Below are 16029 nucleotides of genomic sequence, written 5' to 3'. Positions count from 1 at the left end.
TACAAGATGCCAGATATCATGTGCAAGAAAAGTAATTATTTTTTTAAAAGAGACTTCCAAATAAACTGATCTCTTTATTGCTCATAAAGAATTATTTTGACAAATCATTCATTTCTGTAGTAATTATTGTAGATTTTAAATATTGGTGAAAACGCAATTTAAACAAAATAACATAAGATTTGCAAATTACTATATTTATGCATGCCTAATGGTCTGCTTTTATGTTATTTTTTTGTAGAACAGAAATATTCTTCCTTTCCCATCTCTATTTCCTGCCAGCCTCTTCTGGTTCCTTGCACCATTTTCGGAGAAGATCACAAGTTGTAACAGATATTTGCATCATTTTAAGAGTTTTTAAATAGTTTGAAAGCTTAAACTAATTTTTGTTTAACAGACACATAATGTTGATTTTAGTGTAGCTACGTATATACTTGTTTTTGTAGCAACCTTTGGACAAATAAGACACAAAAATAAATTTCATAATGTGAGAACAGAGACCAAAAATGTATTTCCCTGGTAAGGCATCACTGCCTTAAAGAATGAGTAGTTTGTATTTACACGGGAGAATGCAAAATAACAAGTCACAATTCACAAAGTCTGCAATGTTAGTTTGGTTATCAAAGTATTGATGATAGGAAATTGTTTTTATGCATCATTTGCTGTATATTTTTAACTTTTTGTTCATTTCTAAAAACAAAACCAAAAAAAAAAACTACCATAGAAACATCTGCTACAAAGGACTAGTTAGTATTCTGCTGTGTTTTTTTTTTTTTTTTTTTTTTTTTTAAGTTTTAACAGCTGTCATTTGTAGCAAATGAGAGTATTTGCTGTGAACTTTGTTCTTGAGCATTTGTTTGCTTTCCCAGCTTTCTCTTTCTGAATAACTGGCATGTCTGAAGAGTACCGGCAAACTTCTAGAAGCCCTCTGTTGAGGTGCATGCACAAGTCTGTGTGTTTTAAATTGCTTACCAGCCTGTATTTGCACTTACTGGATGAAAAAGTCTCATAAATTTGTGGTTATAAGATGTATACATTGCATCCTTTTGGTGTCTAGAGTAGGGAACAGGCACCAAGGCCGAGGGATTTCTTTGTACAAGGAAACGTGTGCTTCACTGGACTGCAATGTCATGTGCAAATTCTCCCCTTTTTTCCATTTTTGCTTTTCCTGGCATGTTCACCGGAGAGCACAGGCATACTGTTGAGGCTTCAGCATTTTCCTTAAAAAGAAGCTGTTTAAAAAATGAAAGTTGAGGAAGCTTAGAGCCTGAAGTTCCCATTTGGTCCAAAAGGCTGAGTCACTGCTTTGAGGAAGTATAGCATAATCCGGGGTGAAGATTTTATCCAGCAGTATTAGAGGACTGCTTTAAGCGTCTCGAATGAGCAGTGCAGCATGTTTTAAATGATTAACAAGAACTTTTCCACAACATAGCAGCAAAAAAGGTAATTTTATGAATATGTTTGTTATCTTTTGACCAGTCAGTTGAGTGAGAAGGTTCACTGAGTACAGGGGTAAAAAGATAATCATAGACTTCATCTGCAGTAGGAAGTTAGTGCAGTACTGTAGAAGAAAATCTGCAGTGAAACTTCCAGTGCTGAGGTGTTTAGTCTGCTTGATTTTTATTTTTTTTTCCCTCTGACAGTGTTTCTGACCTTGTGGCCTGAACACCTGTGAGCATTTGGAAGACTTTTACAACATGTCTCGTGCTTTACTTTCATCCAAAGGGAATCCAGTTTGCACATTCTGAGAAAGCTTCAGGATAAGATCTGGAGCACAGGAATAGGAGGCAGTTGGGAGGCTCGTTTTGAGAGAACACTTGCGATCTGTGCTAAAAGACCAATAGAGATGTAGCACGGGCTATAGGAGCACAGAATCACTAAGGCTGGAAGGGATGTCAGGAGGTCTGTAGTCCAGCCCCTGTGCACAAAGCAGGGTCAGCTAGAGAGAATTGCTCGGGGCAGTGTCCAGTTGGGTTTTGAATTATCTGCATGGGTAGAAACGGCGTAGCCTGTCTAGGCATCCTGCTCCAGTGCTTGACCTGACAGTAGAAAGAGATTTTTATGTCTGAGTTTCCTGTATTTCAGTTTGTGTTCACTGTGCCATTTTGCTGGGCACAACTGAGTCTGCCTCCATCTTCTCTTTACCCCATCAGCTATTTATACACCTGGACAAGATTCCTCCTGGGCCTCTTCTCCAAGCTAGACGTTCCCAGCACTTTCAGCCTCTCCTCATACGTTGGATGCTCCAAACCCTAATCTTCATGGAGCTGGACTCACTCCGGTACATCTTTGTTGTACTGGGGAGCCCAGAACCAGACCCAGCATTCCCGCTGAGGTCTCTCCAGGGCTGAGCACGGGGGAAGGATCACCTCCCTTGACCTGCTGCCAACACTCGTCCTGGTACAGCCCAGGATCCTGTTGGACTTCTTTGGGCAGACTGCTGGCTTGTGTGGTACCTGGTGTGCACCAGGACACCTAGGTCCTTTTCTGCAAAGCCTACCAGTCCCACAGCACATACTGATGCTTGGGATTGTTCCTCTCCAAGGTGCAGGACTTTGCATTTCTCGTTTTTGAACTTCATGAGGTCTTTGTATGTCCATTTCCCCGCCCTGCTAGTGTCCCTCTGCATGGCACCACAGCTATCTGATGTATTAACCACTCCCTCCAGCTTAGCGCAGTCTGTGAATGTGCTGAGGGGGCACTTCGTCCCATCACCCAGGCCATTACCGAAGGTGTTGAATGGCCCTGGCCCCTGCATCAAGCCTGGGGCACGCTGCCCGTGGCTGGTGTCCAGCTGGATGTCACACTGCTGCTTTTCACAACCCCTTGAGCCCAGTTCAGTCACTTTTCAGTGCACCTCACCGTCCACTCACCATATTCCATCAGTTTGCCTGTACGTATGTTATGGGGGAAGGTGTTGAAAGCCTTGCTAAAAATCAGGATATAAAACATCTGCTTTCCCCTTGTCTCCAGAGCTTTTCCCTTGTCATCTCATCGTAGAAGGCTGTCAGGTCAGTCTGGCTTATTCCCCCTTCGTATATCCACGCTGAGTACTTCAAATCACCTTCTTTCCGTAATAGATGGGTTTGTTCCATCGCCTTCCTAGGGACAGAGGAGAGGCAGCCTGGCCTGTAGTTCCCTGGATCTGCCCTTCTTGAAGATAGAAATACCATTTGCTTTCTTCCAGTCTTCACAAACCTCACCCTACTGCCATGTCCTTTAAAGATAATGTACCTTTCCTAAACTTTAAAAATAACGTGGGTATCGTTTAAAATTATTTCCTTGCCATTTTAGAGGTGGAATGAGGTTGCTGTTTCACAGCTGTAAATTGCTACTTTTCAGATGCTGTTATAGATAAATTATCCGTGTTAAAACAGCAATTTTGCACTACTCTGTGGGTTTCTTTAAATAATTAATTCTCATTATTTAAACAACTTTGTTCAATATTGTTTTTCTGCTTACAGTAGGAAAAGTGTGGCATATATTGCAGAAATTGAAAATGTTTCATAAATTACTTTAACACTTTAAAATCAAGTTTTTTTTTTTTTTCTGGAATACAAATTATTTACCAGCTTTATTTTCTATCATAAAGTCTTGTTATCCTCATTTTTAGCTAGTTTATTGTTACTTACAGAGACATCAATAAACTGATCATTGAAGGCAGTGTGATGTTTCATAGGATTTTCAGTGGATGGAAACATTTCTTGCATCTTGTTTTAAAAACTCATTTCTTCCTTTCTGTGTAATTAGTATCATAAACAGACAGAATTTGATGCTTTGCCGTATATATATTTTTTTTACCTGTAAGGCAATTATTCAGTTCATTAACTCCTTAAATATTCTTTTCTGACTTTTTACCTAGTACTTGCTGATGCTCGGGGTGTGTGGGGGGGAATTTTGTCTATGACTAATAAAATAATTGGTTCATGTTCTTACAACATCCTAAAAAATGTGGATTTACTGTCTGATCTGAGCCATCTTTTATCCAAGTGAAACATGTCTTAACTTTCCTGTGTGATCAGGCAGTTATTGAAGCTACGAGCATAGAGTTATCAATGCAAATGTATTGTTTCAGGTTTTTTTTCTTAGTTGTCATAACGCATCAGTGGGTTTTCTTTAGGCATTGTGTAAAAGAATAAATGAGCACTTTTTCCCACTGCATTTTTATTTCCATTTCTGTCTTTACAGAGCAAGAATAAAAGCGTAATGGGTTATGTTATTATTCTTACTGCACTTGTGGGAATCTGAAAAGTAATGGAAGTCTTCACACTAGGAAAATAATGAAAATACTTAAAATTTGCAAATAATCCATGTATATATCTTTGAAGAGCCAGATGCAGAGTTCTTGCACTGTTGAACTCTTGTTTAAAATGTGTTCTGTTTCTGTTTCAGTTAAGATCTTTTCCAAATAGCATTCAAAGAAGAGGCAGAGTATTCGAGTTTGTAGTCAGAATGCCTTAAGCCTCTGCAGGTACTTAGAAAGCAATGATCTAAAAATTAACTTCTCATAGCTTGACAAGTTACTGCCTGACATTTGAGTGCACAAAACAGCCACATACAGACTTCCAGCCTGCTTGCTTACCAGCAAATGCCAGGAGAACACCACTTGAGTTAGCCTGACTGGTGGGCCAGGTCGCAATACCTGGGTTAGCGTGGTGAAGGGCATACCCATGGGACAGGTACCATGGCCTAGCTGGTATGCAGTAACTTGATTTGGGTCTCAACCCTGTACTGCTTGCCAGCTTCCATTTTTGTGCAGTCTGGAAGGACAGACAGCAGTGCTGTCAGGAGATTGGGAACATTTTTGCTCTTCTGCTCCCCCCAAAAAATAAATAGCTGATAAACAGCTATCAAAATGCACAGGTATTAGTAGTCATAGTGCAGGTGTATTTGTGACAGGGTGCATACTGTTTTAGTAAACTGCATGTTCTGAACATGCAAGTGCATCACATTTTAAGGATTAATGAGAAATTGTCATTAAGGGTTCTGAGCTTGTGTTCAGAAGCAGTAGCTTGATGGCAATAATCCTGGTATCCTGTCTATTCCTGACAGCCAAAAGGTGCAAAACTGAGTTATTCAGTAGCTGTTTGAGGCATGGACCTCCTGCTCTTAACTGCAGGATTCATTTTTTTATGACGTGGTAAAATATTATGGAAATACAAATAAAATAAAAATATTAATAATGATGTTTTGCTTTCTGTTTCTTTCAGGACTCCTCCAGGGTGGTTTCAAGCAGATATAAAAGGTATGAAATCTTTGTACTTAAAACATTATTCGTATACATAGTTCTGCCAGATATACTTTGGACACCAAGTTGAACATGAGCCAGCAATGTGCCCTTGTCGCAAAGGAGGCTCATGGTGGCCTGGGCTGCATTAGGCAAAGTGTTGCCAGCAGGTCGAGGGAGCTGATCCTTCTTGTCTGTTTGGCACTGGTGAGGCCACACCTGGAGTGCTGTGCCCAGTTCTGGGCTCCCCAGTACAAGAGAGACTTGGACGCAATGGAGAGAATCCTACACAGGGCCACCAAGATGATGAAGGGACTGGAGCAGCTCACTTATGAGGAAAGGCTGAGAGAGCTGGGACTCTTCAGCATGGAAAAGAGAAGGCCTGGAGATGTCTCATCAATGTCTGTACGCACCCTGAAGGGAGGGTGCAGAGGGGGCACAGCCAGGCTCTTCTCAGTGGTGCCTAGTGCCAGGCCAAGAGGCAATGGGCACAAACTGGAACACAGGAGGTTCCCTCTCCCGGAACACCAGGCAGCACGTCTTTTCTGTGTGGGTGACGGAGCAGTGGCACAGGCTGCCCCGAGAGGCTGTGGGGTCTCCTCCTTGGAGGCCTTCAAAAGCTGCCTGAACGTGGCCCTGGGCAGCCTGCTCTGGGTGGCCCTGCTTGGGCAGGGTTTGGGCCTGGTGGGCTCCAGAGGGTCCTGCCAGCCTCAGCCCTTCTGTAAAAGCCAATTTAAATAGGCTGAGTGTTTGATGTGTAGGCCATTATACTACTGCTACAAATATATAGCCTGATTTGGGGGTAAGGACCAAAGTGATGCACCAAACTTACCCAAACACCGCTGTTATATTACTATTTTAAAATAATCTTAGCTAGTATTTTTCTGGGTCTTACTAGTTGTGAAGCACCAACTTCTTAAGTTTGACAGAGGTAGATAATTTTGTTGCTCTCCACAGTAGTATTGAAAGGAATTTCTATGGATTTATCATATTAATGTCTCAGTTTTAAGGGATGCTGCTCACTTAACATGTCCTGTTTTGTTTGTTATTTGCCTGTCTTTGAGACAAGTATTACTCTTGTCATTTTTCAAGTTCATCAGTCAGAAACATATCTCAGACGCTGCTGATGCACCTGACAAGTACGTGAAATTTTTGTCCGTGTGGAACATACTGACTCAGCTATTGCAATTATTAGGAAAATGTAATGTTAGCATGAGGTTTAAAATATGTCAACTGAAGCAAGGCATTTTTGGAAATACATACTTATTTCACACATGAATTTATTCTCTTTTAAATATTTCCTTTAGTCAGGTAAAATATATAGATGTTTTATTCACCTGTATTTATATATCATGGCTGCAGCAGTAACTGCAAAGAGCACCTTCAGTTACCTAGTATTCACGGGTATTTTCTACACCTCAAACTTATACACATATTCTTTTAGGCTTTACATTTCTTAGTGTGATGCTTTCTTTTGTATTTAGGTTACTGGGTTCCCATAAACATGGCCAAGTGATACTTTTTATTGCTGTGGGGTTTTTTGAATCACTTCGTTAAAGCAGAATGGGTGGACTTATTTTCACAGCCTTAATACCTGTGTAATTCCATGATTTCTTTTCTTATTAATCAAGCACAATTTAGTTGAGTCTCCACTTCCTCTTGAGTACCTGTGCGGAATTTTGTTGCTGTTAGAGTCTGCCAAATACTTAGTTGTGTGTGTCATAAGTACCTGGTGGGTTTTCCTGAAACTTTATATTTACCCTGTACTCACTCGCAAAAACTTGGTTGTGTCTGGGGTGGTAATAAATAGAAGTTTGAGTAATCACACACATCTGTAACTTAGTTGAAAATACACTAATTCTTCTGATAGCATTGCAAAAAATAGGAAACTCCTAAGTTAGGAAATACTAAAATAAGACTTGCTTGTGCAGTCTTCATTCAGTCAGTTTTAGTTATGTGAAGGATGTACATTCTTTGTTTATGAACTTTCCCCCTCAGGACTTGCATCACTTTCAGGAGGAATCTGACTTGCTGTGAGCTGCAGTTCAATATTTTGTTATGTATGTTGCCATATATCTTACTCATTGCATAGTCCTCAAACCTCATTTTGAGAACAAAAGATTATTTATCTGTGAGGTCATCACAGTACCCAAGTATTAAGTGGATTTTATTCTAACAAAACCTCGGTAGGTGTACAAGAGCCAGTACTTCACAGATAGAGACTTAATGCCTACTGTGATTAGAGATAGAAGTATCTACTGATTTTTCTCTATATTAAAAGATTTCTACCCTCCCCCAAAGTAATTTTTCAGTTAAGACCACTTGAACAAGGGTGGCTGCACTTTCTGGTGTAAATCCTAAAGGAATCAGGACCAGGCTCCTCTTTTCTTCTGACAACATTGGGCTTGTTCTCCTCTTCCCTCATCTGCAATGCAGGAAGGTCCTAGAGAAAACATCCTGTTCTACAGTAAGCATTATTATTAAGGCCCAAATGTGTTCAACATAATGGGCTTCTAACAACTTTGTACGTACTTCCTTAGGTTTTCAGGAGAAGAGAAGCAAATTCAAACCTAGGGCCAACCACTTTGAGATCCCATTTGAAGCAGTTATTTGCACTGCTCTAATGACAGGCGGTCAGTACTTCTGGGGTGGGGAAGAGACAGACTGTTAGTAGACTTCACAGCAAATGACAGCAAAAGTGGAAAGAGCTTTTTCCTAAAATCTTTGGCTCTGTTGTAGACCCCCGTGGGAAGAATATATTATTTGTGAGAAAATTTCCAGTTGTTTTCCCACATCTTTACTGCTTCTAACTTACTCGTTTGCTTTCTCCCTCTTTCCTAGTTGTTCCTCACCAGAAGTGACATCTCAGCATTTTTCTTCGCTTCCCTGGTTTCCATTTCCTGGCCCAGTCAGACACCCTTTCCTCTCTCTCCCCCTTTCTCATACATCCTCATATTTAACTACTGAGTTGCTAGTCTTTGGCATTTTTCTGATCTCTTACTTTCTTCTGTTCTGTCTCCATCTTCTGACTTTCAGCCCTCAGTCACAGATACCATTCAAGGCTTCCAGTACCCTTCCTCTCCCTTCCCATGTAGCTGTTTTCATGTCTACACTGAGATACCCATCCTCCCGGACCCAAGAAGACAGGAGATTTATCAACAGCAGAGAAGAAGGGTCTGTGCTGTGTGTTGTGATGGAATTCCTACTCTCGCAATATATTCCAGGGCTCCAGGAATTGCAGATTTTACTACCTATTTAATCAGACATACTGACTACTTTGCCTTGTATGGATGCAGGAATCCATGGTTAAACATTTATATGACATTGCTGAGAAACCCGTTTCACTGAGTGCCCTTTGACGGGAAGATGTGTTTACAAATGAAATCTGCTGGCTGCTATGTTGTTCGGCTGACTTGGACAAACTGAGCCTGTCTCCTTATACAATAAAGTAAATAAAAGTTTGGGATGAGGCTCTTACAATTGTACTCTGTCTTCTGATTTTTTTTTTTAATTCCACGTTTATATCCTAGAATTTTGTATTGGGGTTCATTTGTAGTTGTGTGAGTTAACCACATAAAACATTTTCAAAAGAAAGCGATGGTTTTGTTGTGATCTGGAGTGGCATGGTAGGATGCTTTAAAACTGTGACCAGTATCTTCAGGGTCATGCTTACATGAAGGCTGCGGGACATGCTCATGAGCTTATTTGGGAGTTGTGACCAGTCATCTGTGCTGACTGTGAGCTACATAGAATGGCTCGGGTTGGACGGGACCTTAATCATACAACTCCTGGGACTAGGGGATCTAACTATCCCATCTAACACTAGGGGATCTAACTATCCCATCTAACTCATGGGATTAAAACGAGCGGGTATCCTTCTGGGGCAATAGCCCATATCTATTTTCTCATCTTTAGTTTTTCCCTAAGCTTTTCTAAATACGATGTGCTGCATCTTGGCCGTTCCAACAGCTATAGCTGGGTCTACCATTTTCTGCACTGCTTTATGTGTAGTTCTTTTAAATCAAGAGGCACGCTGCCATTGGTAAGGGTGGTTTTCTGAGTCAGTTCTGATGCTATCACCAGAGTTGGTGTCATCACTGATTTCTCAAACAAGTCAGTGACAAAGTGTATTGTTTCTTGAAATACTTGAGTGCAATCTACATGTAAACATGAATTATGTTTCTCTTGCATTCTGTGAACTAGAAGTTTGCAAGTAACAGCAAAGCGGGATATGCATGTGGGCATAGGAATATTTTGGCTTATTTTAAAAAGCCATTTAGCTTCTTTTTTAGAAATGCCTTAAATTAAAGCTAAAACCTTGCAAATTGGGGTTTAAAATAATTCAGAAGATTTTGCATGGTTCATGGATCAGACAGATCAGGCTGGATCAGTTTACAGAAAGAGTCAGATTAAAACCTCTTAATGGTTCAAGGGTGTGTTCCCCTTATAAGTTTGTTTATTAGTGGAAATGAATGCAATATGGTGTGGCTTTATGGCTTCCAGGCAAACGGCAGAGGGCTTTTTCCCTCTTTCAGGATAGCAGTGCAGGCTCACACGGAACCCAGCAGGTAGGGACCCTGCCCACTAATTCTGAAAGACCGCATTGGACTCTGGTTTAACATTCATGCAAGAGTAGAAAAATAAATGAGGTATAACAGATCACCAGCTCCTAGCAGGAAGTGCTGCGAAGGAGATGTTAAAGCCCAGCTAAAATTCTCTTGCTCGGTGTTTTTTTTTTTTTTCTTTTATTACTGAAAATCTTAAAGCATAAGGAAAAAGCTTAAAGTCTACCAATTTACATGCCACCTACTAACCTTGGTCTCACTGCTTCAGAAAGGATGCAGCTGCAAAATACCATTTCGTAACACTGTGCCCGGACTTGCCTACTCGTTGCCTACTCGCCCCGGTCTGGGAGCTGTGCAGCGAGGCCCCGACGACTCAGGTTGCGTGCTGAGCACTGTCTCGTCACACCTGCCATGGCAGGACCTCAGCTGTGCCAAAATGAGCGCTTAAATAGGCAGGGATCACCCAAAGGGCTTTTCTTGACTGTCATATCCCCTTTTCCACTAATTGTTGATGTTACAAAGTAGTGGAAAAGCTTTGGGTATTCCTACAGAAGCTTATTATGACCTAGGTTGGGCCCGCTGCAGTTCCTCACTGTTGGATGTGCCAGAGCAGCTGGGCCTGGTGGTGCCTGAGGGAGCTGCTGTGGCTGGCAGTCGGAGGTGTCCTACTCAGTCACCTTACGGCCAGAGACAGGACAAGGGGATGTGAGCTGAAGGGACGACACGGCTGCCTTTCTTAGCTCAGCACCGACAGCCTCTGGCATGGCTTAACCAGTCCGAAGCCAACAGAAGTCTGAGGTAGGCTGTTTAGAAACGCTGCCTTCTGCTCGTTCTTCCAAAGAAGCTGCTAGCTACTGGCTGGATTTCAAGGTGACACAATTAATTACGAGTTTCCAAATCAAGTATAATTACATGATTCTGGAAATGAACGTAAATGCGTTATAATTGAAATCATTGACATTTGCTTTTGACGATAGGTGACTTTAATTGGATGAAATTGTCATTTGGGCAGTGCTTCATGAAAACATTGAAAGAGACATTGAAAGGAGCAAGATTTTTTCCACCCTCCTCTAATGCTGCTATTAAAGCTGACCCTTTGCAAATAACAGGTTTTATTTTATTTTAAAGGAAGTGACTAGAATATCATTCTAAACCAAAACTTTTTGTGTAAGAATAGTCAGAAACTGCAATGTGGGTTCATTTCTTTGCTAGTTTGTTACAACAGGCAAAATAATGAACTTTGTTTATGTCGCTTTCCTTGTATTATGGACTAATGACTTAATTTTATTATGTTTTTAATCCCTAGAAGTCTTCATGATATGTCCTTTATACTTATGATACTGAAAGGGAATGTGTTCAGTAGGGTCTTCTCCCCATAAAAATACGCGAGGACATTTTTAAGCGTGAGTTTCAGGGAAAATACAGAAAATGTCTTAATTTTCAGTATTAATGAAACTCTTCCTATCTAGTTATTCTTTCTTTTAACTTCCCTTTAGGAACATCTGCCAAGGTCACTCACTGGAGTTGAGATATTCCACTACTGGCAAAAGGGATCGTTTCTGAGTGATGAAAAATTCAGTCTTTTTTTGGTGTGGTCTCTCCTTGTGACATTAGCAGCATGAAACAACACATCTTTCAAAAAGCTAAATAATCTAGAATTTATAGAGTTAAGCTAAAATATTTCTCTTATGTTATGTTGCAACATGCGTATCCGGTCCCTAGAAATGTTTTTAAAAAAATCTTCTAGATGGAGAATAAACAGTGCTAAATATGGTAATAACATTAAGCTACAAAATTCCTTACAATTGTGTCAGTGTGCCTTGGAAACTTCACACATACTGGAGCAAAGCAACATTTATATCCATGAAAAGACATTCTTTTGCCAGATATGCCTGCTTTTGATTTGCACCGAATCCATCTAGATTTGCATGTTGTCAGCAGGGGTTTTCTAGAGTTATGAAATGCAAAACTGTTAAATGAAAATATTAATCATATACTCTCCTGTGTTTTAAAGGAATTGTAGGGATACTCATGATGCTTTTTATTCTTTCCCTGAGTGCTCTCAAAAGCCTTTATATGCATGTTGCAGTGGTGTGGTTTCACAAAATCCCAGAAGGGATGAGGCTGGCAGGGCCCTCTGGAGCCCATCTGGTCCAACCCCTGCTCACGCAGGGCCACCCAGAGCCACTAGCCCAGGACCATGTCTGGATGGCTTTCAAATATCTCTATCCAAGTTCTGGTTAATGGTGAACAATTATTATTAGTATTTTTTTTGGCCATATAGATGTGTATTTTCAAAGTTTTGGTGGATCAGAGAGTGCAAAATCTTTCTCCCTCTGCCTGGTCCTAGGGTCTTCTGTTCTGCTGCTCTTAATTATGCCTGTTACAACTGTGGGAAGAACACCATTAAATCTGTGACTTTGAAAATGCTTGACTTCTAATATTTGTATTTCTAAATCAGTACTGGTTTTGTACATAATCACAATGCCGAGACCATAAGCTTTTTATGAACTAGTTCATGCGCATTCGCAATGATTATCTGTTAAGATTCCATTGCAGTGCTTTTTAAGGTTACATGATCTAATGCAAAAAAACTTATCACCAGCCTGATGTGATAAATAGGTAACTTTTATTTATATATATATAAAATACATATTTAATCAGAGGAGTATCACTCCATATATTTTGTGCTGATTTTTTCCCATGGTGCTTGTAACCTGTTGTGTTTTGTCTGGCTGGGATGGAGCTGACTTTCTTCATAGCGGCCAACGTGGTGTTGTGCTTCTTCTTTGAAGCAAGGTTGGGAGAGGTTGGGGTTGTTCAGGAAAGAAGGCTCCAGGGAGACCTTATTGCAGCCTTTCAATATATAAAAGGAGCTTATAAGACAGACAGAAGAAGACTTTTTGCCAGGGCCTGTATTGATAGGGTAAGAGACAATCATATTAAAGTGGAAGAGCTTATAAAACTATTATCATATTAAAATGAAAAAAAAAATTAAAACTGAAAAAATCATATTAAACTGAAAGAGATTTAGATTGGATATTAGGAAGAAATTCTTCACTATGAGGGTGGTGAGGCACTGGAACAAGTCGCCCAGGGCGCTGGAACAAGTCACCTGGAGAAGCTGGGGATGGCCTGTCCCTGGAAGTGTTAAAAGTCGGGTTAGATGGGGCTTTGGGCAACCTGTTCCAGTGTTGATAACTCACTAGTGGTTTGGCTGTTGCTGAACAGTAATTGCACAATGTCAAAGCCTTTTCTCCTCCACCTTCACCTCCCCTGCAGTGAGCAAGATACTGGGAGTGGACACAGCTGGGACAGTTTCCCTGGACTGACCGAAGGGATGTCACATACCATATAATGTCCTGCTCAGCAGTAAAACCAGGGTAGCAGAAAAAGAAGTGTGTGGGGGGGTTGTAGACTAGCTTCCAGAGTAGCTATTGCTCAGAGACCAGTCTAAAAGATAAATAAACTGTCTTCATCTCTCCCCATGAGTTTCCTCTATTTCGCTCTTTCCATTCTCTCCCCAGTCCTGCTGTGGGGAAGAGAGGAGGGAGCGAGCAAGCAACTGTGTGAGTGCTTGCTTGGCTGCTGCTCGGGCTCAGCCCACCACACCCAGCTTTGCTCAAGTTCTGTTGGCCAGTTTCGTATTCTTGGTCAATTCCTTGCAATACAGAGATACGGCTGTTTCAAGGTGACCTTCAGGTAGCCTCTTTAAAACTCTCTGAGAAAGCAGGGATCAAGGTTTTCTTTTTTCAAAGACTTAATGAAAATTTCATAATCACCTTTCAAAAAAAGCAGGTTAGTACCTTTTTCTGGAGACTTGAAAACAAAACAAAAAAGCACACAAAAATCAACTATTTGCTGTACTGATTAGAAATTTCCAAACATTTTGCTTTGTGATATCAGACAGGCTATATGTCTCCTGAATTTTTTACTGAATTTAGATAACTTTCAGGCAAACAAAATGGGATATGTTTCATAGGGATACAGCAGTAGAGAAGATCAAAAACTTCTCTACAGTGAATTCATATCTGCTGCTTAAATTACCCTGGCCAGAAAAGAAGAGATTCCATAGGGATCAAAACAGGCAGGCTACTATAAAATACTAATCTAGGGAAGTTGTGAATTACAACATTTTATCATAAGGAGATACACTCTAGATTCTTGGTACAGGTTGTGTTTTGAGGCAGTATTGTGCATGATTCCTTGAGGCAGTGAATTCAGTGAGTTCTCAGAAACACAAAGCTGTGAAATAGCTGCTCTGCAGTTTATTAGACTGACCTCCTGAGTGCTTTGGAAAGGACTCTATTGTTACTTCTTCCTTTTCCATTTTGTTAAATCTCTAAATAGGTGTCTGCTTTGTTCTATGCCTTTGTAGCACAGCTAATGCTCCAGAAGACGATGCTCTCAATAGATATTCCCGAACAGAGAGGACAACTTATAGCAGATACAGCAGGGATACAAACTCTTCTGGGAGCTCTGTACCAAGTACTGCTTTGGAAAAGAGGATTGAGGAGCTTGAAAGGGTGAGTACCAACTAACGTGCATGGTATAAATCTGGAATAAAGTACCTTTGAAACTCCATGGGGAAATTACAAGTAAAAATACATAGAAATGATGCTCAGTGCTTGAAGTGCAGATACTTATGTCTATAAACATGTACGATGAAACAAGCAGACTGAAAGAATGTGAACTTTCTAATAGTTATAAATGTTTAGTTTTCATTTGGTATAGAAGTGCAAAATAATAAGGTAAATATAATACACTTAGAGAGCCAGCTGTTCTCTGTGTATTTGTCATATGTACCTTGTGACGCACCAATGTAGGGCAGATAACTTGTGGGGAGGAGGGGCTCGCTGGCTGTTCAGAAAATAAGCAAGTCTGTTTCTGATCTACTTCTAGTTTGAGATTTTTTTAATGTATTGAAGTGTTATAAAATTTAATTGTTATCTAGTTGTTCACTGAAGTTTTAAGCATCTCAAATATATTTAAAACAAAGTTTTCATTATTTCAGACATTTTTCATACAAACATATTTGGGAAAGTGTAATAATGTTAAAGCTGTGTTTTTCACATAAAACATTCTTTTGGCTAAATACGTCGTGTGTAATCTATTATGGGCTTCTGTTTCTTCCTCTGAAGTGTATTTTTGTGGGTAACTTGCCAAATTTTCTTGAATTCATATGGATGAAAGTTACTAAGTAAATGCAATTTGAATAGATTTTTTTTAAAGGCTGAAAATAAGGCGTGTTCTGTAGAAATTAGTTTTTTTTTTTTTTTTTTTTAAGACTTAAGGAAGCCAGATTTGAATGAAATGTGCTATAATCCTCCAAATCAACTTTCTTCTGAAATAAATAATAACAAATAACTGAACTACCAATAACACAGAAAATAGGAGAAGATCTAAGGACTTCTTTTTGCTATACTGAACACTAATTTACTGAATTCCTAATGGACGTTTTAATTTTCTCTTGCATTTGAGCCCACAGGTATTATGTGTCTTCATTTCCTTTGTTAACTGTAGTATGAAACAAAAAGAAAAGGAAAAAAAAAACTATAAAAATTTGGAATCAGAAACTTTACATTTACTTATTTGTCTTTTGGGCTCCCTATCCAGTTCTGGGCTCACTCATGCTTAAGGTAGATACTAAAAAAACATCTCTGGAACCAGAGATAGCACACAGGTTTGATGTGGGTAAAATATCTTATTAGATGTGATTCATTAGCTCCTTGAAATATAAAGGCTTGAAGACATATGGGTTTGGCTCATAGAAAAGAAATTACAGGTAAGTGCTTGTGGTGCGTGTGTGTGGAGGGTTGCTTTGATTAACTTTAATGTTAGTTACTTAAAACTGTCTTTAAGATGCACAATTACATTTGACACCAGTACATATTCTGTTTTTAGGAACTTGCAAAGGAGAGACAGGAAAATCTGAGATTAATGAAGATGACACAGGACAAAGAGGAACTAATTGGGAAACTGAAGGAAGAAATTGATTTATTAAACAGAGTAAGCACGTATTTTCTTATGTGGTGCTATATAAAGAGGGGAAGAAAGCATCTGCATTCTCAGTGCTTTGTTTCAGGCACTTACAGCCACTGGGCAAGATCTGAATAGAATTAAGTGTTGTTGGGAGTTTTTGTTTGTTTGTATTTATGTAACTTTTCTACAGGCATGTAAATCAGTTCTATTTCCCAGGTGGCGTCTGTTCATCATCATTAACATCATTAATCTCTAGTG

General features: G+C 39.8%; 1 protein-coding gene across 1 annotated transcript in view; it reads left to right on the top strand.

Moving 5' to 3' along the window:
* Window positions 1–16029, top strand: part of PAWR (pro-apoptotic WT1 regulator) — a 78718-nt gene that overhangs the window by 56814 nt on the left and 5875 nt on the right. Inside the window, exons 4-6 of the mRNA XM_035544097.2 lie at window positions 5208–5242; window positions 14168–14315; window positions 15694–15798. Coding sequence (XP_035399990.1) covers window positions 5208–5242; window positions 14168–14315; window positions 15694–15798 — 288 coding nt within the window. The remainder of the gene's footprint in view (window positions 1–5207; window positions 5243–14167; window positions 14316–15693; window positions 15799–16029) is intronic.

Source organism: Cygnus atratus, chromosome 1 (assembly GCF_013377495.2).
Source record: "Cygnus atratus isolate AKBS03 ecotype Queensland, Australia chromosome 1, CAtr_DNAZoo_HiC_assembly, whole genome shotgun sequence".
NCBI classification, from domain to species: domain Eukaryota; kingdom Metazoa; phylum Chordata; class Aves; order Anseriformes; family Anatidae; genus Cygnus; species Cygnus atratus.
This window is presented reverse-complemented; position numbering and strand designations above follow the sequence as displayed.